This window comes from Trachypithecus francoisi, unplaced genomic scaffold (genome assembly GCF_009764315.1).
Source record: "Trachypithecus francoisi isolate TF-2019V2 unplaced genomic scaffold, Tfra_2.0 Lachesis_group17, whole genome shotgun sequence".
In the NCBI taxonomy this organism is placed as follows: domain Eukaryota; kingdom Metazoa; phylum Chordata; class Mammalia; order Primates; family Cercopithecidae; genus Trachypithecus; species Trachypithecus francoisi.
In genome coordinates, this window is record NW_022681462.1 from 81,556,239 (window position 1) to 81,580,338 (window position 24,100).

At 51.6% G+C, this 24,100-nt stretch overlaps 1 protein-coding gene across 2 annotated transcripts; it reads right to left on the reverse strand.

The window, feature by feature from the left end:
* Positions 1-1,348: 1,348 nt before the first annotated feature.
* Positions 1,349-18,143, reverse strand: SLC35F6 (solute carrier family 35 member F6). 2 transcript variants are annotated; one of them, XM_033176308.1, is made up of 6 exons: positions 17,981-18,143; positions 6,941-7,013; positions 5,738-5,909; positions 5,235-5,447; positions 4,428-4,538; positions 1,349-2,855 (listed from the first exon to the last, which is right to left on the reverse strand). In XM_033176308.1, the coding sequence occupies exons 1-6, from the start codon at positions 18,055-18,057 to the stop codon at positions 2,386-2,388; spliced, it is 1,116 nt and encodes a 371-aa protein (XP_033032199.1). In that variant the 5' UTR covers positions 18,058-18,143; the 3' UTR covers positions 1,349-2,385. The 2 variants fall into 2 exon arrangements, with proteins under 2 accessions (XP_033032199.1, XP_033032200.1); XM_033176309.1 differs by lacking the exon at positions 17,981-18,143 and adding an exon at positions 8,220-8,315.
* Between the last annotated feature and the right edge of the window lie 5,957 nt (positions 18,144-24,100).

Below are 24,100 nucleotides of genomic sequence, written 5' to 3' on the forward strand. Positions count from 1 at the left end.
TGAGGGCTTCACTTGTCAACAGCTCCCGTCCCTCAGAGGCTATTTTAAGGAAGCATTTGGTGTTTTATGACTGAGTTGCCCAGGAAAATGGTTTGAGTCTGCAATCAACTGTTCCAAGGAGCAGCACTGGAACAAAGGCTGCTCAGTTCCCTGTGGTTCCTGATGCCACCCCTTCTCTTCAGGATGGTTATCTAGAGGACAACAGTACATGAGGCTTCCAGCCCAACTCTAGGAGATCCAACCCAAAGACCCCACAGAGACCTGCATGGGAGGTGGGGCCACAGGTCTGGTATCAGGCAAACCTAGGTTGGAATACTGGCTCCATGAAGAGGAAGTCACTTAACTTTCTCTGGGGAATGGTTTCTTCACCTGTTCCCACCTCTGAAGGCTGTTGTAAGACAGAATGAAAGTTAAACAACTTAACGCAATGCCCAGGATACCAGAATTACTCTAAATGGTGGAATCCTGGGGATTCTGTCATCTTGAGGGTTCTCTAGGCAGGCAGGTTGCCAGGGGTGGGGCTGAAATCCAGATGTGCTCTAGGTCCCAGTCTGCTGCAGAATCATGTGGCTGCTGGACCTGAGGGTAGGAGACTCCATTTGCCAAACAACGTAGAACTTTGGGCCTCAGTTTCCTTGTCTTTAAAGTAGCAGGTAAAGAATCCATAAAAACAATTAACAAGGGCTGCCTGGAATTCGCCTGTAATCTCTCCCAGGCAGAGGAGGCCTCGGAGGTAGAGTGAGGGCAGGAAAACAAGGACAGGTCTCACTCTGCTGCCCAGTGTGGTGGCTCAGGCCCATAACCCCAGCACTTTGGGAGGCTGAGATGGGGGGATCGCTTGAGGCCAGGAGTTTGAGATCAGTCTGGGCAATACAGTGAGACCCATCTCTGCAAAAAAAATAAAACAATAAACCAGGCATGGTGGTACACACTTGTTAGTCTTAGCTACTCGGGAGGCTGAGGCAGGAGGACTGATTGAGCCCAGGAATTCAAGGCTGCAGTAAGCTGTGCCTGGGTGACAAAGCAGGATCCTGTCTCTTAAAAAAAAAAAAAAAAAAAAAAAGGCTGGGCTTGGTGGCTCCTGCCTGTAATCCCAGCACTTTGGGAGGCTGAGGCAGGTGGATCATGAGGTCAGGAGATCAAGACCATCCTGGCCAACACGGCAGAACCCCATCACTCCTAAAAAATGCAAAACATTAGCTGGGCCTGGTGGCATGTGCCTGTAGTCCCAGCTACTCAGGAGGCTGAGGTAGGGGAATTGCTTGAACCTGGGAGGGGGAGGTTGCAGTGAGCTGAAATCGCGCCACTGCATTCCAACCAGGCGACACAGCAAGACTCCGTCTCAAAAAGAAGAAGAAAAAAAATAACCAGCACAGGAGGGCGGTGCTGTGGGCAGAGGGGTATTTCCAGTGGATGGGCTGTTACTGTTTTCTCAGGTTGGTGAACATCACAGGCCCATGGAATGCTGGGGCCAGAAGGCACTAAGTCCACAGCATCAACATCTACTTCCCAGAGCGTAACACCAAGGCCCAGAGCAACTGGGTAATGTGCTGGGAGCTACAGGGAGTTTGAGGCAGAGTCTGGGCTAAAACCCAGGTCTCCAGACAGGTTTAGGGAGGATCTTAGGAATTTCAGAAAACATAATGCTTAGTTCTGGCCAGGGGTGGTGGCTCACACCTGTAATCCCAGCACTTTGGGAGGCCGAGGCAGGTGGATCACCAGAGGTCAGGAGTTCGAGACCAACCTGGCCAACATGGTGAAACCCCGTCTCCACAAAAATACAAAAATTACCCAGGCGTGGTGGTGTGCACCTGTAATCCCAGCTACTTGGGAGTCGGCGGCAGGAGAATCATTTGAACCTGGGAGGCAGAAGTTGTAGTGAGCCGAGATCATGCCACTGCACTCCAGCCTTGGCGACAGAGCGAGACTCTGTCTCAAAAAAAAAAAAAAAGAAAGAAAATATAATGCTTAGTTCTGGTTAAAATTTGCTCACCGACTTTTCTTCTTTGGAGAATCAGATCTAGCTTATGACTCATAAACTAGGTAACTATGATAATCTAGTTTATGATTCAGATACACTAGGGTGGTAAATTCCTACAATTCAACTTCATGATTTAGCTCTAGTGCTGCAGGAGGGGTCCAGAGAGCTGGGGTCTGTCACTGCACTCAGGCTTGTGGGGGCTGGGTAACACCACCCTGCAGGTGGTAGTGAGAAAAAGAGGACTTGGTGTTGTTATCTTCTGTGGCAGCAGCTGCCCTGGGGGTTCTGTAGGGAGGGGACAGGGTGAGGCCTTGGGGACAGGGCACTCGGGGCCCACAAGCCTGTGTGGCCTCAGTCTCAGGGTGAAGGAGCACCCAGGTGGCAGTAGAAGCCTCCAAGGAACCTCAGCTGGCATCATTGATGGGAGTCCGGGTGCCACCCAGCAGTCTCTCCTGCTCGCTCTCCTCTGCCGGGGGCCGGCCCCGGGACAGGCGACCCAGCAGCGGGCGGTGCAGCCCATTGTAGAGGGCAGTGCCTATAAGGAGTATGATGAAGCCAAGGATCTGCAGGGCGTGGAAGGCCTCCCAGCCCAGTGCCAGGCTCAGTGCCCAGATGACAACGGTGCGCAAGCTGTCCAGCACCATGCGGGTGGTGGCGCTCAGTTCCTTGGTGACGCTGATGCCTGCAAAGTTGAAGAAGGCAATGCTACTGATGTTACCCAGCAGTGCCACAGCAATGAGTGGCTGCCGGCCCACCTGGCAGAAGGCGTCCAATGCATCCTCCAGCGTCCCACGAGGGCTTCCGCTGAAGGAGCCGGCGGGGATGTAGTACATGGGCACCAGCAGCAGGGAGAGGATCACAAAGCCAAAGAGGCCTAGGGAGTAGAGGAGACAGTTACACTCTCCACCTGCCCCCAGACCCCCAGCACAGCCCACCAGCTTGGCCTCCTCTGATCTTGGGTCAATCCCTCCCAGTGGTCCTCATGCTGGCTCCCTCCTTTCACATCCCTCAGCCTCTCATTGGGAGCTTGTGGCCTATTAGATGGGTTCTAGCTATCCCTTCTCCACTTTCACTCAGGGTTTTTTTGACTGGATCATGAGCAAGAAATACATTTTATATTGTGACCCAGTACACATGTGCACAGGTTCATGGATACACACACACACACACACACACACACACACACACTCTCATAAAAACATAACTACTCTTACAGTATACAATGCTCTGATATTTAAAAATTCTATTCATTTAAAAAAAGAACTGCTAGCTGCAACTGACTACATTATTTTTACAAGTTTGGAAAACCACAGCTTTCTAGTTCAGTGTGATACTGGTCTGTGACAAGGAGTTTGCGCCAGAAGGTAAGTCCATGCACTGCTTCACTCATTAAGTTCTTGCTAGAAAACAGAAATGAGTGGAAATAGACTGCACGCTCGTAGACATAGCTGATTCACATTCTGCCTAAGCCCTTCAGCTCACTGGGGGCCAGAGAAGAGCGGCTCCCCAACAGGCACTAGCCCCCAGGCCATTCTTTGAAAGCACAGCTCTATCTTGCTAATCTCATAATTTTGATAGTTACTTCCCTGCTCAAAAACTTTCAGTGATTCCTCCCTGCCTGTCATTTAAAGTCTAAATCTACTTGCTTGATGGTAAAGTTCTCTAATAACATGACCCTGACCTACTTAATTCCTGATTATTTCCCCAACATCAAACCTATACTGCACTCAAATTATTATTATTTTTTGAGAGGGAGTCTCACTCTGTTGCCCGGGCTGGGTGCAGTGGCATGATCTTGGCTTGCTGCAGCCTCTGCTCCCCTAGTTTAAGCAATTTCTCCTGTCTCAGTCTCCTGAGTAGCTGGGACTACAGACATGCGCCACCACACCGAGCTAATTTTTGTATTTTTTGTAGAGATGGGGTTTTGCCATGTTGGGCAGGCTGGTTTCAAACTCCTGACCTCAGATGATCCACCTGCTTTGGCCTCCCAAAGTGCTGGGATTATAGGCATGAGCCACCGCACCCAGCTACACTCAAATTATTCCTCACTGGTTTTCAAATTCATGTCCAGCCCCCTGTGCCTTTGCTCTGGAGTTGCTCCTACTACTGCCTGTTGAAATTTGCAGCTCGAATGCCACCCTCCCTGTCCTGAGAGACTCAGACAGGCATGGCCAATGAGACATCAGTTGAGCACAAGTCCAAGCTTGAATTCACTGACTGCCCTTTCTTCCTGCTGGTCACCTCCTCTGAAGGGCTTGCATCTCATTCATCTCTGTCCTTGGTCTCCTCTAGCTCCTGGCACAGCAGGTGTCAGAAGATTTGTCAAAACACATCTGGAAGGCAATGGGGGGCAGGAAGTTCACCCCACCCCCCCAAGTGAACCTTGGCTCAGCTCCCCACGCTCCCTTCCACCCCACTCCTTCCAGGCCCCTGTGCCCACACACACCCTCAGTGCCAACTGCCCGCAGTGGGTGCACATTGTGTTTGTAGACGAACTTCTCCTCTAGCACCATCTGGATGGCGACGATGATCTGCGCCATGATGATCAACAGGTCCCCTGTGGGGAAGAAGAGACCCAGATGAGAACACGGCTGCACTGGGGCTGGGGGTCAGGACAGCATGGCCACCAGGACACAACATGCCAGCCCCTGACCTCTGCAGGGCCCCCTATAGTTCACAGGCACAGTCACTACTGCCTGTCCCTGATTCCCCTGGTCTCTGAGGGGCAGGCCCGCAGTGCCAGGCTGAGGCCCCAGAGGCCTTCCTATGTCTAAGAGCTGCCCCACAGGGTAAGACACAGGTCTTTCAAGAAGCAACAGGCTTTGAGATAGACATTTCTTGGCTGATCCCGACCCTAAGTGACCCAGGACAGTCACTTCATTGTAAAATCGGCTGTGATGCATCCCTTCGGGGCCTGTGGGAGTCAGTGTGATGATGAACACACAGTGCTCAGCACCAGGCTGCGCACTTTGTAAGCACCCGTTCCTTTCCACTCCCAAATCCAGTAGTTTGTATGTCTGCATCTATATCAAAGGACAAGCCAGCCCCTCGCCCTGCCCGGCCTGCCACTCATCCTTGGTGGAGCCACATCCCTTTGCAGTCTTCCCTACATTCTATCCATCACCTCCAGAACTACCCGCCTCACCCAGGGCTTGGCATATGGCACATGGCAGAGCTTGTATGAGTCTATGCTGGGCTCCCAAGGAGAACAGGGCAAGATAGGGCAGCCCCGTGTCCCTGCCTCTGGCCGCACCTGTGATCACTTCGCTGAGCTTGTGCTGACTGTCGTGCTTGCTCAGGAGGTCAGCCAGGCCCACGACCACCAGCCCCGCAATGGTGGCTAGGATGCCCAGCCACTGGCTCAGCACCAGCCTCCGGCCCAGGAAGGCCACCGAGAACAGGCCAGTGAATATGATCACTGCACCCCGCAGCATCTGGAAGCTGGAGGCACTGGTCATGTTCAGAGCTAGGAAAGGAGAAATGAATGCCAGTTAGTTTCCCAAGGCGAAGGTCATCTGTTACTAAGGGGTCTTCGGGGATGGGGACATGCCAAGCTCGTAGTAAGTGCTCGCTCAGTCCTGCCTGCATGCCTGAGCGTGTGAAGTCTGGGGGAATGGTGGGATGAAGTGGAGGCGGGTGGGATGAAGTGGAGGTGGGTGGGATGAAGTGGAGGCGGGTGGGATGGGGCTGTTCCCCCAGTAGCCCCTTCAGCCACAGCCTCCCCTGAGCCCTTCTCAGCCTGGCCTGGTTACTCACCCACATACATGAGGCTGGTCCCTGTCATGTCACAGAGCGCTGGGGGCAGGAAAAGAAGAGGGTTGAAGGGCTGCTGGGGGTCTACGCTGGAGTCTGATTGCCCTGTGGCTCTGCACCGGAGGAGGTAGAAGGCAGCCAGGCAGGAGAATTCTCCCAGGAACATGCCCACTGCCTGCAGGGATGAAAACCCGAGGACTTCAGAGCTGGAAGGGACCTTGGGGATCATCTTTAACTATTTTTTTTTTTTTTATGAAAACTTCTGTCGGCCGGGCGCGGTGGCTCAAGCCTGTAATCCCAGCACTTTGGGAGGCCGAGACGGGCGGATCACGAGGTCAGGAGATCGAGACCATCCTGGCTAACACGGTGAAACCCCGTCTCTACTAAAAATACAAAAACTAGCCGGGCGAGGTGGCGGGCGCCTGTAGTCCCAGCTACTCGGAGGCTGAGGCAGGAGAATGGCGTAAACCCGGGAGGCGGAGCTTGCAGTGAGCTGAGATCCGGCCACTGCACTCCAGTCAGGGCGACAGAGCGAGACTCTGCCTCAAAAAAAAAAAAAAAAAAAAAAAAAAAAGAAAACTTCTGTCAAACAGGAGCTTACCTAGAACCCCAATATGTACCACAGACAAATGCAGAGCTGCCATGGAGGCCAGAGACAGCCTCCTACGTCCGCCCCAAAGCCCTCATACATCCTGATGAACCCTAAGGCTGTGCAGAGCCCTTTCTGAAAACCATCCACCTAGACCAACCCCTAGTCAAATCGCAGGTGGAGAAATCTAGACCCAAGAGAGGCTCAAAGACTTATGTAAGGCCACAAAGAGGTAGAGCTGGGGCTGACATTTGAGTCTCCTGATTCTCAGTTCAACAAATAGTGTCTTCTATTTATGGTGTCTGCCCTGTCCCAAATGGTGTCTGGGCTCCCAGTGGATACAGAGCCGACTTGTCACTAGGGTTGATGTTTTCCACGTGTCCTGACTTGGGTGTGGTGAGGACATGACCACTTGCCAGGACTTTCGCAGAGGATGGTGCTCTTTGCCCTCTTCTAGACCTTGGATTCTGCTCTGGGGAGGGAGAGAGAGAAGTGGATGGCTCTTCCGGGAGCAGAAGAAGTCTCCACTCATAGGTCAGGAAACACCCTGGCCTCATGGCGGGGGCGCCTGGTCTGAGGCCCGGGAGATAGGAGGTAGGAGGGACAGGGCCAGATACCTGGAGGAAGGGATGCTGGAAGCTGTGCTCCTTGCTCCCTCTGCAGCCCTCAGCCATGAAATTGTCCGCCCATCTGTGGAGAGAGAGGGAAGGTCAGACCTTGGCAGCATCGTGCCCTGGTTCTAGCGAAGAGGCTCACACCTCTCACTGTCAAGAGGCCCAGACCTGGGTGACTCGGCCCCGGAGTGGGGCTCCCTCTCAAAGGGGCCAGTCTTCACCTCAAGTAGTTGTAACTTGGCATTTCCTCAAGTTACTGTGTCTGTGCCTCTGTAATGCACAGAAATCACAGATACGCTCATGATCACATTATAGTCACTGTATATATCATGAGGTATCATTTACACTCATTACTCATGAAAATTACAGTAGTCAGACCCACTTATAACTTAATGTAGTAGAAAACATTTCTATATAGCTGGGCACAGTGGCTCACACCTGTAATCCCAGCACTTTGGGAGGCTGAGGTGGGTGGATCACTTGAGGTCAGGCATTCGAGATCAGCCTGGCCAACATGGTGAAACCCCGTTTCTACTAAAAATACAAAAATTAGCCGCGCATGGTGGTGCAAGCCTGTAATCCCAGCTACTCAGGAGGCTGAGGCATAAGACTCACTTGAACCTGGGGGGCAGAGGCTGCAGTGAGCCGAGATTGCACTACTGCACTCCAGCCTGGACGATGGAGCAAGATCTTGTCTCAAAAAAAAAGAAAAAAAAGCATATCTATATATATTACTATATCACAAATTTGCTTTTTTAAGTGTTTGATAACTGTATTTCAATTTAATTGACTTCTTTTGTAATCCTTGGTCTTTTTTTTTTTTTTTCCCACGGAGTCTCACTGTCGCCCAGGCTGGAGTGCAGTGGCAAGATCTTGGCTCACTGCAAGCTCCACCTCCCGGGTTTATGCCATTCTCCTGCCTCAGCCTCCCAAGCAGCTGGGACTACAGGCGCCCACCACCACGCCTGGCTAATTTTTTTTATTTTTTAAATTTTAGTAGAGACTGTTTTGCCGTGTTAGCCAGGATGGTCTCGATCTTCTGACCTCGTGATCTGCTCTCCTTGGCCTCCCAAAGTGCTGGGATTACAGGCATGAGCCATCGCGCCTGGTTCAATCCTTGGTGTTTTTATTTATACATTTTAAAACACTACTGTAAGAAGAGGTCCATAGGCTGTGCCAGACTGTCAAAGAGTCCCATGGCATGAAAAATATCAAGAACCTCTGGTCTACACGAGTATGTGGGCCCTGGGAAATGACCACCTAATACAGACCACCTGCTCACCTTCAAAGAGCCTGAATGGTTTGGAAGATCTTTCTAATGCTGACTTTTAAGCAGGTGGCAAAGACATCACACTCATGGTGTGACCTCCCAGTCAGCACCTGGCAGATGGTGATGACTGATTATGACATACTTCCCCAGTGAGCCTAGACACAAGCCCAGAATCCTTTGTGGCATAGTGCTTTGGGCAGCTTAACCACCAATCACTCTGAACTGTCTGCCATCTGTGCGTGAAAAGTCTCTGTCTTGAATTTCATCTTTGCTGGGCTTGGTTAGGTCTGTGGAGTCTTGTCTAATCTTTCATTTGAAAGCCCTTTAGGTATCTGGGGACTTACTGACCTTCTTCTGAATCTTCTCATCTCCTGGCTAAACAGCTCCAGCCTCTCCTAACCTTTCACCCCGGTCACTGACTTCTGGAAGTACTCTGGTGTACCCAGGCCCAGAGCCAAGAGCATGTGATCTGGCCCAGACTGAGGCTAGCAAGGTGTTCCCCTCCCTCACGTTGACAGCCTGGGTTCGTTGACACAGCACCAAATGCATCAGTCACATCACGTGCTGACTCAACACAGACCCAGAGCCGTTTCCTATGGGCAACTGACCTGCTCCTACTGCAGCATACCCTGCGTAGGCAGTGGATGTCTCTAAAGTGCAAGACTCAGGGCTTCTTTTTATTAAATGTCTTTCCTTGAAATGTCTTTCCAGGGCAGTCAGATTGCAGAGCACAGCCCTGCACTGCCATTGGCTCATCTCTGTAGCGAGCCTCAGCTCCCAAAGGGCAGGGGAGTCCTCTGGTTCCTGTACCTCCCCCGCAGTACCCCAGAGCATGTGCCACTGGTTGTGCCGTAGTTAGGGTCTAAGTTTGACAAAGTCCCTGTGCAGCTTTGGCTTCTCTATATGCCTCTGAGTTTGAGGAAGAAAACAGAGCTATGGCAAACCTATTCCACAGTGAGAGACCCCACCAGCTCCTGGAGATGTGGAGAAAGAGCGGTAGTTAAGACTGCTTGTGGTTCTTAGGAATGGCGGGGGCAAAGGAGAGTTGAAGGAAGAAGTTCGGATAGAACTGGTTAGAAGGCAGAGAGAAACCGGGAGCCTGGCAAGGCTTGGGGACCAGGCTGTAACCAGTCCCAGTACCAGTGGGGCAAAGAAAACAGGGAGTTTGGGAGCAGGGGAAGCCTCCACCCCAGGTCAGGAAAACATCTGACCTCATGGGCTGGAGTCTCATTTCCTTCTCTTTTTTTTTTAGAGAGAGGGTCTCACTATGTTGCCCAGGCTGGTCTGCACAAATCATTTACAGGCATGAGCCACTGCACCCATGGTGCCTAATTTCTGCCTGATTTGCTGTTGGCTCTTGGATCCCTGGCCAGGACAGCACATGGAACATGGGTAAAGGCCACAGACCCATCAGGGCTGCTCTCGAACCCAGTCTTGATTTTGCAGAAAGAGCCGCCTGAGAAGGCTTGCATGAGGCAACTGAGTGAAACAGAGGCAAAGCAAGGAAGAGAGAAGAGGTCAAGCCTTACCAAGGGCACAGAGCCAACTGCCCAGAGCAAGTGAAGTCAGAGAGATGGGAATCCCCAGGCCAGGAGTCAAGGCTCCTCTAAGAGGGACAAGGGAGCTATTGCCAGGTCCATGAAGGTCGACCAGAAGCTTCAGGCAAGGATTATTATTATTATTATTATTTATTTTATTATTATTTTTGTCTGCAGGGGGCAGGTATGGAAGCTGCTTCCTCATCCTGGTACCACACCCAGACCACAGACTGGTAGGCTCAAGAAGTCCTCCCTGATCTGGCAGTGGGGTCACCACCCAGAACTCATGCTGGGCTACTGCTTGAGTCACTTATAGTAATGACAACTCACACACCCAGCACATTCTGGTTCCTCATTTTCTGTCATCTGAGAGAGCTCAGCACCTAGCTGCTTCCACATCTCTCAATCCCCTGCTCCAGGCACGTTACTCTACCGAAGCTCAACATTTTTTGTAGAATGAATGAGACTTCCGGATCCCTCCCAGCAAACAGGCCAGGTACTGCAGTGCAGAGGCCACGTTTCCATAAGTCCTACTTCCCACCTGAGTCTGAGGGCTCCCTGCTGGTAGAATGAGCTGGTCGACAGGGGAAACCCCTTGGGGCCCATCCTTCCCCAAAACTGGGGCGTTTCCTGGGGAGCTGACTGTAGGGCTGGTGCTGAGCTCTCCACCTCCCACAAGGGTTATCTTCGTTTTCTCCACAGGTAGCTCTGCCTAGACAGGCCTGGTTGGCAGCGCTCCCGGCTGGGGAAACGGAATCTCTTTGTATCTGAGGGCCTGGGGCAGGCTGACAGCCCAAGGGATTGGGTGTCAGCAGCATGGGATGCCTTGCCCAGCCTGAGATGCTCAGGCCTGCAGGTACCTTGGGGCAGAAAACCAGGCTTCTCATCCTGGATTGGAGACAGGCTTCAACTCAAGGTGCAGAATCAGAAAGACCCCAGCTTCACAGGCTAGAACAAAAATCCAGCCCCAGTGTGCCTGCCCCTAAGGTGGACAGCATTTTGCTGTCAGTCCTTCACAATGTTTGTTTTTTGTTGTCTTTTGTTTTTGTTCTTGTTTTTTTTGAAACGGAGCCTCCCTCTGTCACCTAGGCTGGAGTGTAGCAACGTGATCTTGGCTCACTACAACCTCTGCTTTCCAGGTTCAAGTGATTCTCCTGCCTTAGCCTTCTAAGTAGCTGGGATTATGGGCACCCACCACCATGCCCAGCTAATTTTTTTTTTTTTTTTTGAGGCGGAGTCTTGCTCTGTCACCCAGGATGGAGTGCAGTGGCCGGATCTCAGCTCACTGCAAGCTCTGCCTCCCGGGTTCCCGCCATTCTCCTGCCTCAGCCTCCCAAGTAGCTGGGACTACAGGCGCCCGCCACCTCGCCCGGCTACTTTATTGTATTTTTTTTTTTAGTAGAGATGGGGTTTCACTGTGTTCGCCAGGATGGTCTCGATCTCCTGACCTTGTGATCCGCCCGTCTCGGCCTCCCAAAGTGCTGGGATTACAGGCTTGAGCCACCGCGCCCGGCTGGCCACCCAGCTAATTTTTATATTTTTTGTAGAGATGGAGTTTCATCATGTTGGCCAGGTTGGTCTCGAACTCCTGACCTCAAGTGATCCACCCACATCGATCTCCCAAAGTGATGGGATTACAGGTATGAGCCACTGCAGCATCCGGCCAACAACGTTTGTCTTTTTGTTTTGTTTTTTCAGACAGGGTCACGGCTCACTACAGCCTCAGCCTCCCAAGGCTCAAGTGATTCTCCCACCTCAGCCTCCTGAGTAGCTGGCACTACAGGCATGGGCCACCATGCTCGGCTAATTTTTGTATTTTCTGTAAAGACGGGGCCTTGTTATGTTGCCCAGGATGGTCTTGAACTCCTGGCCTCAAGAGATCTACCTGCCTCAGCCTCCCAAAGTGCTGGGATTACAGGTGTGAGCCACTGCGCCCAGCTCATGTTTCCTTAAATGCACAATTCATAGGACACTCCATGAAGCCTTACAACAAGGATCCTCATTTTAGATGAGGACTCTGAGGCTTAAGGCAGATCCAGGGTCAAACCTTGCTTGAATTTATGCTCAGAAAAGGCAGAATACAGAGAAAACCCAGAGTTTTAAGTCCCACAGGCTGGACAAGTTACAGGGATAATCTTATCAACACTGACAAACTGTCAGAAGCAATACATGATATAAGGGTACATACATGACCTGGCACATGGCAGGTATTCAGCAAAACTCATTTTCTGCCCCTTCTCCTTTCCCTTCATTGAACAGAAGCCATCTCCCCCTTGCTGGGGTCAGTGTGGCCCCAGCTCTGCTTCAGCCTGAAAGCTACTGGAAAAACATCTGGAACCTGTCCTGCTGGCTGAGGCAGAGGTGGCTGGAGGGGCCTTAGGCCATTGTCCCTGCAGTTTACAGAGCCACAATGCTGAAACAGAAGAAACTCAGCCATCAGCTGAACAGAACTCCTTATTTGACAGACAGGAACCCAGGCGCCAGAGAGGGCTCCAGGGGCCCACAGCTCCTCAGGTGTTAAGACAGGGCCAGTACCCGGGAAGCTCAGCAGACAGTCATGCGCCCCCTCCCTGATGCTCTGAAGCTCTCCTCTGAGTTCCTGCTCCCCCAGCTGGTGGGAGGAGAGGGGCAGCCCAGTAGATGGGCCTGTCTTCTCCGCAGACACTGCATTCTAGGGGAGATGACCTGCGGGGCTGGAGGCCCGAAGGGCCCTCGCGAGAACAAGCTGAAGCCCTCCTTTCGGCAGGCAGGCTGGGGAGTGGGCTCTCCGTGCTGGGTGGTGAGTCACTCCCTAGTCTGGCCAGGCCCAAACTCAAAGCTCAGCATTCTGGGAGGTGTGCACGCCCATGTGAGCAGGGGTGGAGAACACAGACTGAGGAAGTGGCGACGGGGCTGGCTTGGGCAGATTAGCTGTGGCCATTCCCACAGAATCTCTGCCACTTCCTCTTGTGTCCCCAGCTTGTCAAGCCCAGTGAGTCCCCTTCTTTCTCCTGCCTGGAACCTACAGAAGGGCCAAGGCTTCTCTACTCTCTGGGGTGCCACAGCAGGTGGCCCTGGCTCCTGAGGTGACAAAGATGAGCCCTCTCATCTCTATGGACTAGAAAACTTTCCTCATGCTGGGCGTGGTGGTGCATGCCTGTAATCCCAACACTTTGGGAGGCTGAGGCAGGTGGATTGCTTGAGTCCAGGAGTTTGAGACCAGCCTGGGAAACACGGCAAGACGCTGTCTCTACAAAAAATACAAAAATTAGGTGGGCATGGTGGCAGGTGTCTGTGGTCCCGTTGACTTGGGAGGCTGAGGTGGGAGGATGGCTGAAGGCTGCAGTAAGCTGAGATGGCACCACTGCACTCCAGCCTGGGCAACAAGAGAGACTGTGTCTTTAAAAAAAAAAAGAAAAGGCTGGTCGCAGTGGCTCACGCCTGTAATCCCAGCACTCTGGGAGGCCGAGATGGGCGAGGTCATGAGATCGAGACCATCCTGGCTAACACAGTGAAACCCTGTCTCTACTAAAAAAAATACAAAAAAATTATCCAGGCATGGTGGTGGTGCCTGTAGTCCCAGTTACTTGGGAGGCTGAGGCAGGAGAATGCATGCACCTGGGAGGCGGAGCCTGCAGTGAGCTGAGATCACACCACTGCACTCCAGCCTGGACGACAGCAACACTGTCTCCAAAAAAAAAAAAAAAAAAAAAAGGAAACCTTCCTCAGTAGATCTTCAGTGTCCGGGAAGAAGATAGGGCAGGGATCACCAAGTCCATTTTACAGATGAGGAAACTGAGGCTCAGAGAGGTCCAGTAGCTCATCTATTCCCCAGCTCCCAAGCCTTATGCACTTCCCACTCTACTACACTGTCCTCCTGAGTTAAGACTTCCTCAAGCTGGCCCAACAACCCCTTTGAAGCAATTATCCCATGCCAGTTCATGGAACCAAAGGGTGGTGGGGGCAGCTGCCAAGAGCAAATATTGGAGCTGGCACAGAAAAGACACAGAAGAAAAGCGAACGCCTCTTCTCTAGTAGAGGCCTAGTGGTTTCCAGGCTTCCTGCCACTTCCTTGGCAGGGTCCCTGGCCTGGGCATGAAGGGAAGTCAGGCTCATATCCCTGCCTGGCTGGGAGGGCCCTACAGCCTGCAGAACTTAGGAGGGGAGCTGAGCTTTACTTAGTGGGCATCTACTAGACCCTGGCTCTATTAATTAATTAATTAATTACTATTATTTGTAGAGAACGAGGTCTCCCTATGTTGTCTAGGCTGATCTTGAACTCCTGGGCTCAAATGATCATCCCACCTCGGCCTCCCAAAGTGCTGGGATTACAGCCTGGAGCCACAGTGCTCAGCTGACCCCGGTTCTTCATATGTAGAACCTCAGTTGGATTCAGGAGACTGGGGCTCTGAAGTGAGTACCTGAGGATGGGCACTGGCTCAGGCAGACAGAAGTGGCTTGGACTAAAGAAGGTAATTGACAGAAGGTGCCAGTGAGGAGGTTTTGAGAAAACAGCCAGGGAAAGAAGAAGCCACTTCACAGGGAGGGGCCCCCTGCCAGGACCCGGGATGGGGCCACAGGGCCAGCATGGTTGGTGGCAGTCTCCCAAAGCCTGCTGAGCGTGCAGAGAGGAGAGCTGACCTGCGGCCCCAGCACAGCAGGCAGCACGTGCTCAGATGTGCTTCCTCATCCACTGCCTTTCATCCTCCCAAGAACCTGGGAAGGGAAACAGCATGCTCTTGTCACAGGCCAAGAAACTGCCAGAGACAACCATAGGCTGTCAGTCTGAACCTTGAGTGGCCTGGGCTCCGGCGGGAGGACAAGTAGGCTGCTGACAGCAGGGTCTCCAGGCCGGCTGAGAGGCTTGACGCCCAGTCCTGGAGAGAGGACACATCAAAGGCTGGGAGGGCAGATGCCACTTACAGGTTTACAACTTCCACAAGCACAGGCTTGTCTGTCCTGTCCTGGGGAGCTGTGAGAGGAAACCCCCAGGAAGGAGGGACTTTGGGGTATCACAGTCATAAAAGAACAGGACTTAAAGTGCTGAGGCCTGGGTTCCAGCCTTCATTCAGACACCAAACAGTTGAATCACAGAAAGAAACTTCTCCTGGGGCCTCCTTTGTAAATTGTGGGGATTAGACTGGATGATTTATCTGCTTTTAACAACTCTAAATGCCCCCAAAATGACTGGAGAAGTCCCCAGCCACACCCTGCAGTGGTGGTGAAGAGCATGGATGCTAGAGCCAGACCATGCTCGCTCAACTATAAACTCTGCCACTTAGTAGCTAAGTTGAACTTGGGCAAGGAATTTAATCATTTCCTACCTCAGTTTCCTTATACAGGAATATCAGCCCCTAGCTCTGTCTGATAGGGCGGTTATGAGAATTCCCTGAGTTCACACATGAAAGGGCAGAGCAGGGCCTGGGACATGCGAGGTGCTCTTTGTGCATGAGATGCTTCTGCTAGTTGTCAGTACATGCTTGTCTGTCTGTGCCTGCTGGAAACCATGGGTCAACAATGTGATTTCTTTTTTTTTTGAGACTGAGTCTCACTCTGTCACCCAGGCTGGAGTGCAGTGGTGCAATCTGGGCTCATTGCAACCTCCACCTCCCAGGTTCAAGCAATTCTCCTTTCTCAGCCTCCCTAGTAGCTGGGACTACAGGTCACACTACCATGTCCAGCTAATTTTTAGTAGAGATGGGGTTTCACCATATTGGTCAGGCTGATCTCAAACTCCTGACCTCAAGTGATCCATCCGCTTCTGCCTCCCAAAGTGCTGGGTGACAGGCGTAAGCCACTGTGCCCGGCCAGAAATGTGATTTCAAATCCATACTTCACATTGGGGTGCACGCAGCTGCTCCCACGTGCTCTTTCTCCCTAAGAGTATCCTTCTCATGGTTTGACCTTAGAACACTGTTTAGGGTCCAATTTGGGGGCCCGTCTTGGTGTGGAAGGATCCTGAGAGGCCCCACACCAGTTGTCAGGCAGGGGACAGGACCAAAAGTTGGGTCTGTCACCTGGGAGCCTTTTTCCTGACTCTCAGGCAGCCTCTAAGGGTGATGCCTTCTGGGATTGAGGATCTCTAAGTTTCCTACCTGACTGGTTTGGAGTTTTCTAAGGAAGGAGGTGAGTCAGCACAGTTTACCCCAGCAGTAACCGGCAATCTGGATTCTCCTTAGGGGCAACAGCCCTGGTGGACTTACAGCCACTCTCTAAGCACTTCACAGAGGCCTTGACTGGCATGACAGAACAGAAGACTTGCTTTGCTGCGTTCAGATCCTGAGATGGGAACCCTCAGGCTGGGGCCTCTGAACAGCTAAGGACTCAGCATGAGTGATCCCCAGGAGGATGCAGGGCCTGGAAGCCAGCAGTTCTCCACAAGGCACAGCTGGCCAGAGGTGAACCAGAGGAACAGGTGGGGCCCACCCAGGGCTCCAGTGACTGTGCCCACCGTTTGGGGAAGGGAGAACACTGTGACTGCTGTATGGGTACATGTGTGTCTCCTTCACCTCAGATTCCAAGCATCTCAAAGGTAGGGATCACCTCTTGGTCACTTCTGTCCCCTTCCCTCACACACCCTAGGTACCTTATACATGCCTGATGAGGCACTTTTCATACCACTGATGGAGTTTGCTAGGTATAAATGCCTCAGAAATGAGTAAGAAATGGCCATTTCCCTTTAAAAGGCTGACAGTTTCTCAAAATGTGAAGCCAGATAGAAAACCCAGGGGACATGGAACACCACTTTCAGAGTGGAAAAGCTCCTAATACGCTTTTCCACACCACACCAATCCCACCTCACTCTGGAGCCTGACAGGGCCCAGGTGGACATGAGGTCTAACGTGGAGAGGGTCACTGTCCACTGTTTTCCATGTACCTTGGTATCATTTCAGACAAAGGCCACTGGGCACTGCAGCTCTTATGGTGAAGAGGAGGGGCCGGGCATGGTGGCTTACACCTGTAATCCCAGCACTTTGGGAGGCTGAGGCGGCAAATCACCTGGGGTCAGGAGTTCAAGACCAGCCTGACCAACATGGATAAACCCAGTCTCTACTAAAACTACAAAATTAGCCAGACATGGTGGTGCATGCCTGTAATCTCAGCTACTCAGGAGGCTAAGGCAGGAGAATCGCTTGAACCCAGAAAGCGGAGGTTGCAGTGAGCTGAGATCGTGCCATTGCACTCTAGCCTGGGCCACAAGAAAGGAGGGGCAGGAAGGCCCTGCCCTGAGATGGAGACAGAGAGAGACAAAGAACTGTCATCCTGCCCACAGCAGAGGGGAGGTTAGGCCCTGTCCCTCAGTCTCGTGACTGCCCTGGGTCCTTAGTCCCTGACCTCCTGGGAACTGTCCCCGTCTCACCCCCATACATCAGAGCTGAACTGCCACTTGCCCTCTCTGAGTTAATGGCACTTCTCTTCTCCCAGGCAGAAACCCTGGAGTGATCTTTGTTTCTTGCTCATGTGGTTCAGGCCTGTGGCCATTCAGCATCTGGTCTCTTCCACCAGTTGTCCCTTCCTTTCTCTTCTCACTGCCACCTCCTAGTTCCCCTCATCTGCTATGCAGCAGCCTTGGAGTGGTTTTTCCTGCACCAAACGACTCTTCATGTCATCGACTGAATCATATCACTTTCAACATGTCATTCCCCAGCTCAAAAGCACTTTGCTGATTATGGGAGAAAATCTAGCCTGGGCATTTGATGCTGGTTACAGTCGACTTTGATCTGGCCTTTCCTTAGACTTTCCTTGGCTTAAAGTCTCAGCCATATTCCGAAATCCCACCTAAGCTTCAAGGCGCAGCTCTAACCCCTCATCCTTGCAGAGCCGTGGGGTACCTCCCTGTCTGCCGCTTGAGGCCTCCACATTCACTGGGTCACTCGGCCTGCACAGCCATTACTGCAGCTCGTGTGTACAAGTCCTGGGGTCTCTCCCAGCTCATGGAGGGAGGTGCTCAGGCTTGGACGCCAGCACTGGAAGGGCCGCGGAAAGGAATCGGCAAACCCTCCTGTTAAAATGTGGAAACAGACGCGGAGGCTGTACAGCAAATCAAAGCCGGGGCTCGGATCCCCCCGCACGGGGCGCAGCCCCGCTCCGCATTTCCCCGGGCCTCGCATCCCTTGGGTGGTCATAAAGCGCGCGAACAGACTGGAGCAAGTGGGAAAGCAAGAGAAGCCGGGAGGGCAGGGCCGAGAAGGGGGAAGGCGTAGAACGAGCGCGGGGGTCGCCAGGGCCTGCATGCCTGTCAGGGCCCAGACTCACTTTGCCGAGAGCGTGTTGATGGAGCCGGTAACGAGCATGAGCCCGGCCAGGAACAGCTGGTACTTGGTCCAGGCCATGTCGGCGGACGCTGGGCCTCGGTCCAGTTAGCGGCACCCGGCCCAGTCACCCGGGGTCTACTGCGCGAGCGCTTCCGGGCCGGGCGTCACGTGACGCCTCCCTCTCGCCCCGCCCCCGGGGAGCGCGCGTGAGCCATGGTGCCCGCGCTCTGCGGAGTCGGCCTGGAGGGCTTTGGTGGCCACGCCTTGGCCCTAGCAAATCACGGCCGAGGTCTTCGTATTTTTTTTTCTTCTCTTCCTTGCCCTCCCCCGCTGTTTTGGGTTTCTTTTCTTTTTTTTTTTTTTTGAGAAGGAGTCTCACCCTGTCTCCCAGGCTGGAGTGCAATGGTATGATCTTGGCTCACGGCACCCTCCGCCTCCTGGGTTCAAGCGATTCTCCTGCCTCAGCCTCCCGAGTAGCTCGGATTACAGGCGCCCGCCACCACGCCCAGCTAATTGTTTTGTATTTTTAATAGAGACAGGGCTTCACCATGTTGGCCAGGCTGATCTCGAACTCCCGACCTCAGGTGATTCGCCCGCCTCGGCCTCCCAAAGTATTGGGATTACAGGCGTGAACCACCGCGTCTGGCCTTGGTTTCTTATTTTTGTCTTTGGGTCTTCCTATTTGTAAAAGGGGCGGATGGGACAGTGCAGTGAGGGTGCATCGTGGATATTACAGCATTTTGTGACTCGTTTTGAGAGGTTGAGCTGGGCAGTGTCAGAAAGGAGCCCTGAAGTGGGCCTGCCAGGAGTTCCTTGGGGACCCTGTAGAGAAGAGATTCCCACGCTGGACGTTTCCACGTCGGGGCTCCTCTCTGACACCGCCCACCTTGGGCACAGTTCATATCTTTCAGCAAAGTGGCGAAGGCATCTAGCTCCAGTTGCCGAGAAGACCATTTTATAGCTGAGGACAGTAAATTCAGAGAAGCAGAGTGATTTGCTCAAGAACCTGCTGGTGAGCAGTGGGGTAGGGATTTGCGCTTGGGTTCTCCAGTCTCCAAAAATCTGTGACTTCCGCATGGCCCCTGCACCAAGCCCTGCTTCACTGCTCCTTTGTGGACTTTCTGGTCGCAGCTCAGAGGCATCCAGGCAGAGAGACCATCCCTAGGTTTGTTTGAAGAGGATGATGACAAAGAGTCAAACCCTAAAATATTTGAAGAGATTTATTCTAAGCCAAATATGAGTGACCATGGCCCGTGACACAGCCCTCAGGAGGTCGTGAGAACATGTGCCCAAGTGGTCGGGGCGCAGCATTTTAGAGAGGCACTAGACATCAATCAAATACATTTAAGAAATATATTGGTTTGGTCCAGAAAGGCGGGACAACTCAAAGTCGGGAGGAGGGGAGAGGGTGGGGAAGGAAAGGGAAAAAATATCTATCTATGTTAATAGAGATTCTTTTTTTGTTTTGTTTTTGAAACAGAGTCTTGCTCTGTCTCCCAGGCTGGAGTGCAGTGGTGCGATCTCGGCTCACTGCAACCTCCACCTCCCGGGTTCAATCAGTTCTCTGCCTCAGCCTCCCAAGTAGCTGGGATTACAGGCGCTAGAAATCCCAGCTAGGGATTTCTAGTAGAGACGGGGGTCTCACCATGTTGGCCAGGCTAGTCTTGAACTCCTGATCTCGTGATCCACCCACCTCAGCCCCCCAAAGTGCTGGGATTACAGGCGTGAGTCACCACTCCCGGCTGGTAATAGACATTCTTTACAGATGCAAATTTTCCCCCACAAGAGACAGATTTGCAGGGCCATTTCAAGATATGGCAAAGAAACATGTTTTGGGGTAAAATCTTTTGACTTTCTTCTTTGTCACATAATATTATGCCAGAATCAGATTGGAAAGTAAGTCACGATATATAGGGTCAAATAAAACCTATCTGATGAGAATTTATAGTTTGTAGGGCATGACTCTCCAGACCTCTTAGATAGGAATTTGGGCAAGGTAAAAAAAATCAGAGCTTAGTCCTCAAGGGGTTCTGGCTTTTAAAATCCTACTCTTGGCCGGGTGTGGTGGTTCACACCTGTAATCCTAGCACTTTGGGAGGCTGAAGCAGGCAGATTCTTGAGCTCAAGATTTCCAGACAAGCCTGGGCAACATGGCAAAACTCAGCCTCTACTAAAAATGCAAAAATTAGCTGAGTGTCATGACAAGTACCCGTAATCCCAGCTACTCAGGAGGCTAAGTAGGAGGATCGCTTGAGTCCCTGGAGGCAGAGGTTGAAATGAACTGAGATCGTGCCACTGCGCTCCAGCCTGGGTGACAAGGTGACACCCTGTCTTAAAAAAAAAAAAAAAAAGTCCGGGCGCAGTGGTTCGCACCTGTAGTCCCAGCGCTTTGGGAGGCTGAGGCAGGTGGATCACCTGAGGTCAGGAGTTCAAGACCAGCCTGACCAATATAGTGAAACCCTGTCTCTACTAAAATACAAAATATTAGCTGGGCATGGGGGTGCATGCTTACAATCTCAGCTACTCCAGAGGCTGAGGCAGGAGAATTGCTTGGACCTGGGAGGCGGAGGTTGCAGTGAGCCAAGATCGAGCCATTGCACTCCAGCCTGGGCAACAAGAGCGAAACTCTGTCTAAAAAAAAAAAGAAAAGAAAAGAAAAGAAAAGAAAAAAAAAAACTGCTCCTAATATACCTTTCCCAGCACTGTAGTCTGCACCCATGCCCTGTCATGCCAGAGAAAAGACCCTTTTGTTACCAGAAAGGGGTTCTGATCCAGACCCCAAGAGAGGGTTCTTGGACCTGGCACATTGTGGGGAATCCATAAAGTGAAGGCAAGTTTATTAAGAAAGTAAAGGACAAAGAATAGTTACTCCATTGGCAGAGCAGCCCCGAGGGCAGTCGATCGGCTATTTTTATGGATATTTCTGGATTATATGCCAAACGAGGGGTGGATTATTCATGAGTTTTCTGGGAAAAGGGTAGGCAATTGCCAGAACTAAGGGTTCCTCCCCTTTTTAGACCATATAGGTTAACTTCCAGATGCTGCCATGGCATCTGTAAACTGTTGGGCACTGGTGGGATTGTCTTTTAGCATGCCAATGCATTATAAATAGCATATAATGAGCAGTGAGAAAAACCAGAGGTCACTTTTGTCACCGTCTTGGTTTTGGTGGGTTTTAGCCGCTTCTTTACTGCATCCTGTTTTATTAGCAAGGTCTTTGTGACCTGTATCTTGTGCCCACTTCCTATCTCGTCCTGTGACTTAGAATGCCTAACCTCCTGGGAATGCAGCCCAGTAGGTCTCAGCCTCATTTTACCCAGCCCCTGTTCAAGATGGAGTTGCTCTGATTTAAACGCCTCAGATATTTTGGAAAACGACTTCAGACCCAGCCAGCACACTTCCCCTATGCTGCAGATCTTGTTTCTGTGGTGAGAAAATAACTTTTACCTGAGGAATGCGAGTCCTATAAGTTATCAGGCCCAGAGAGACATTAAAATGAGACAGCAATCAAGTCCTACTCCCGCTTTGAGTTATGTATTTATCTCTTGAAACTGCTTGCTATTGCCACAGCTGTAAATTAACCTAACAATGCTGCACTGAACACTGTATCTCACATCCTATAGCTTAACACTGTACAGCCAATCACTAATCAATGTTATTTCTGTAAACCAATGAGAATTCCTGACAAACAACTTTGTATCAGCCCACTCCCTGTCCTCCTTTTTCTGCCTTTAGAAACCTGTTTGTAACAAAGAGGGAAAGGAACTCATATCCAAGATCACTTGGTTCTGAGTCTTTTGGGCAGCTGTCCTTATTTTGGCTCAAGTAAACTCTTTAACTTATATTTTGTGCCTCGGCACCTTCTTTTTTTTTTTTTTTTAAGATGAAGTCGTGCTCTGTCATCCAGGCTGGAGTGCAGTGGCACAATCTCGGCTCACTGCAACTTCTGCCTCCCGGGTTCAAGCAATTCTCCTGCCTCAGCCTCCCAAGCAGCTGGGATTGCAGGTAAGCACTATCACGCCCAGCTAAATTTTTTATGTTTTTAGTAGAGATAGGGTTTCACCATGTTGGCTAGGCTGGTCTTGAACTCCTGACCTCAGGTGATCCACCTGCCTTGGCCTCCCAAAGTGTTGGGATTACAGGCGTGAGCCACCACGCCCAGTTGGCTGGCAACTTCATTTTAGATGAACAGGAGTTGGCCTGTGTGGTGGCTCATCTGTTATCCCGGCACCTTGGGAGGCCGAGGCCTCCTGATCTCAGGAGTTTGAGAGCAGCTTGGGCAACATAGCCAGACCCCCATCTCTAAAAAGAAAATTAAAAAATTAGCCAGGGGTGATGATGCGGGCCTGTGAGCCCAGCTACTGGAGAAGCTGAGGTAGGAGGATTGCTTGAGCACAGGACTTTGAGGCTGCAGTGAGCCATGGTCACACCGCTGCACTTCAGCCTGAGCAACAGAGCAAGACCCTATCTCACACACACAAAAATTTTTTTAATTAAAAAAATAGATCAACAAGAGGTAGGGCCTGTCTGCCAACTCCTCCTACTTGCCCTAAGAGAGCCTTGAACTTGTGAAAATGGCCAGAGTGTACTTAGAACTCTCAAGGGGCTACACCAGACCCCCTTATTGCAAGAAGACCTGCCAGCGAAGGTGTGTAAGTGGGATCCTGGAAAAAACACAGGAGGTCCCCAGACAGACAGCAGAAGGGTTTTCTTGCAGATGGACATGGCATGTACAGCAGTGCAGAGGTGTGAGTGTGGAGCAAGTCTGGGACCCACAGAATGTTCTAGAACTTTCTTCAATTAGAGTCTCTTCTTTCAGTCAGTGGGGAGTTGGAAGACCCAGAAGAGGTTTCTTCTAACCTTTTTTTTTTTTTTTTTTTGAGATGGAGTCTTCCTCTGTTGCCCAGGCTTCTCCTGCCTCACCCTCCCAAGTAGCTGGGAGTACAGGTGTGCACCACCACACTTGGCTAAGTTTTATACTTTTAGTAGAGACAGAGTTTTACTGTGTTGGCCAGGCTGGTCTCAAACTCCTCACCTCAGGTGATCTGCCCACCTCGGCCTCCCAAAGTGCAGGGATTACGGGTGTGAGCCACTACACCTGGTCTCTTCTGAATCTTTTGTCTCCAACAACACCTCTAGTTTTGTGTGATTTCAAAGGAGTTCATTGATTTATCAAAAAATGTTTATTGAGATGTAGGATGAATAAAACACAGCTTCTGTCCCCAAGGGCATACTTGGGTAGCCCATAGCAGCAGACACTCATCCCTATCAGAGGCCGTTCCTATAGGGCATAGTGACTCAGTCGGTGAAGCTCTGGACCATTTTCCTCACGTGTCCAGGCCAAGAGCACTGTCCTGAAGTAAACGTTACTAATGATCATTATTAATTACCAGACCGACATGATGTCACCAGCAGCACAGTCTCTGTCTGGGTCTATAGCCACATCATACAATGAATTTTAATGTATCACAATGTCCTGACCATTCATCAAACTACTGTCTGTGGATCCCAGGAGCCAGTTTATTGGCAAATATACATGGAGTCCACTAAGTGTAAGGCCTAGAGCCAGATATGGGGTCCTAAGGAAGCAAGACAAGGTCACTGCCCTCAGGGAATTTGAGATTCATTGGAGGAGAGGGTCAGCAGGGCATTAACCATGAAGCAATGTGAGAATGTGTAAGAGGCAGAGGGGGTTGAGGGAGGGATGGATTACCTAAGGGAGTGGGCAAGAAGAGGGGACAACAGTGACAATCAGAGCTGTCCTGGACCAGGTGCCCCATCTGTGTCAGGCCTGTGCCTGGAGCTTGACCTCCATGGCCTTGGTTTTCACAGTAGCCCTGTGGAACTGGAATTCAGAGACCTGAATAGGGACTTGAAGGAGGAGCCGGATTGCTCCAGGTGCGGAAAGCAGGGTCACCCCAGGCAGAGACAACCACGTGGACACCATCGAGTGGCTGATCAGCCCTCACGCCAGGATGTGACCTACAGTGAGGCTCTCGGTCTCTGCCACCTGGCTAGAATGGGCTTTAGGGGAGAAAACTAGGATTTCATTAGTGCTTCCAGGTAGCAGTGAGCCCCGGGCTAAGGTATCAGGGCCTGAAGAGACAGGAATTCTGAAAAA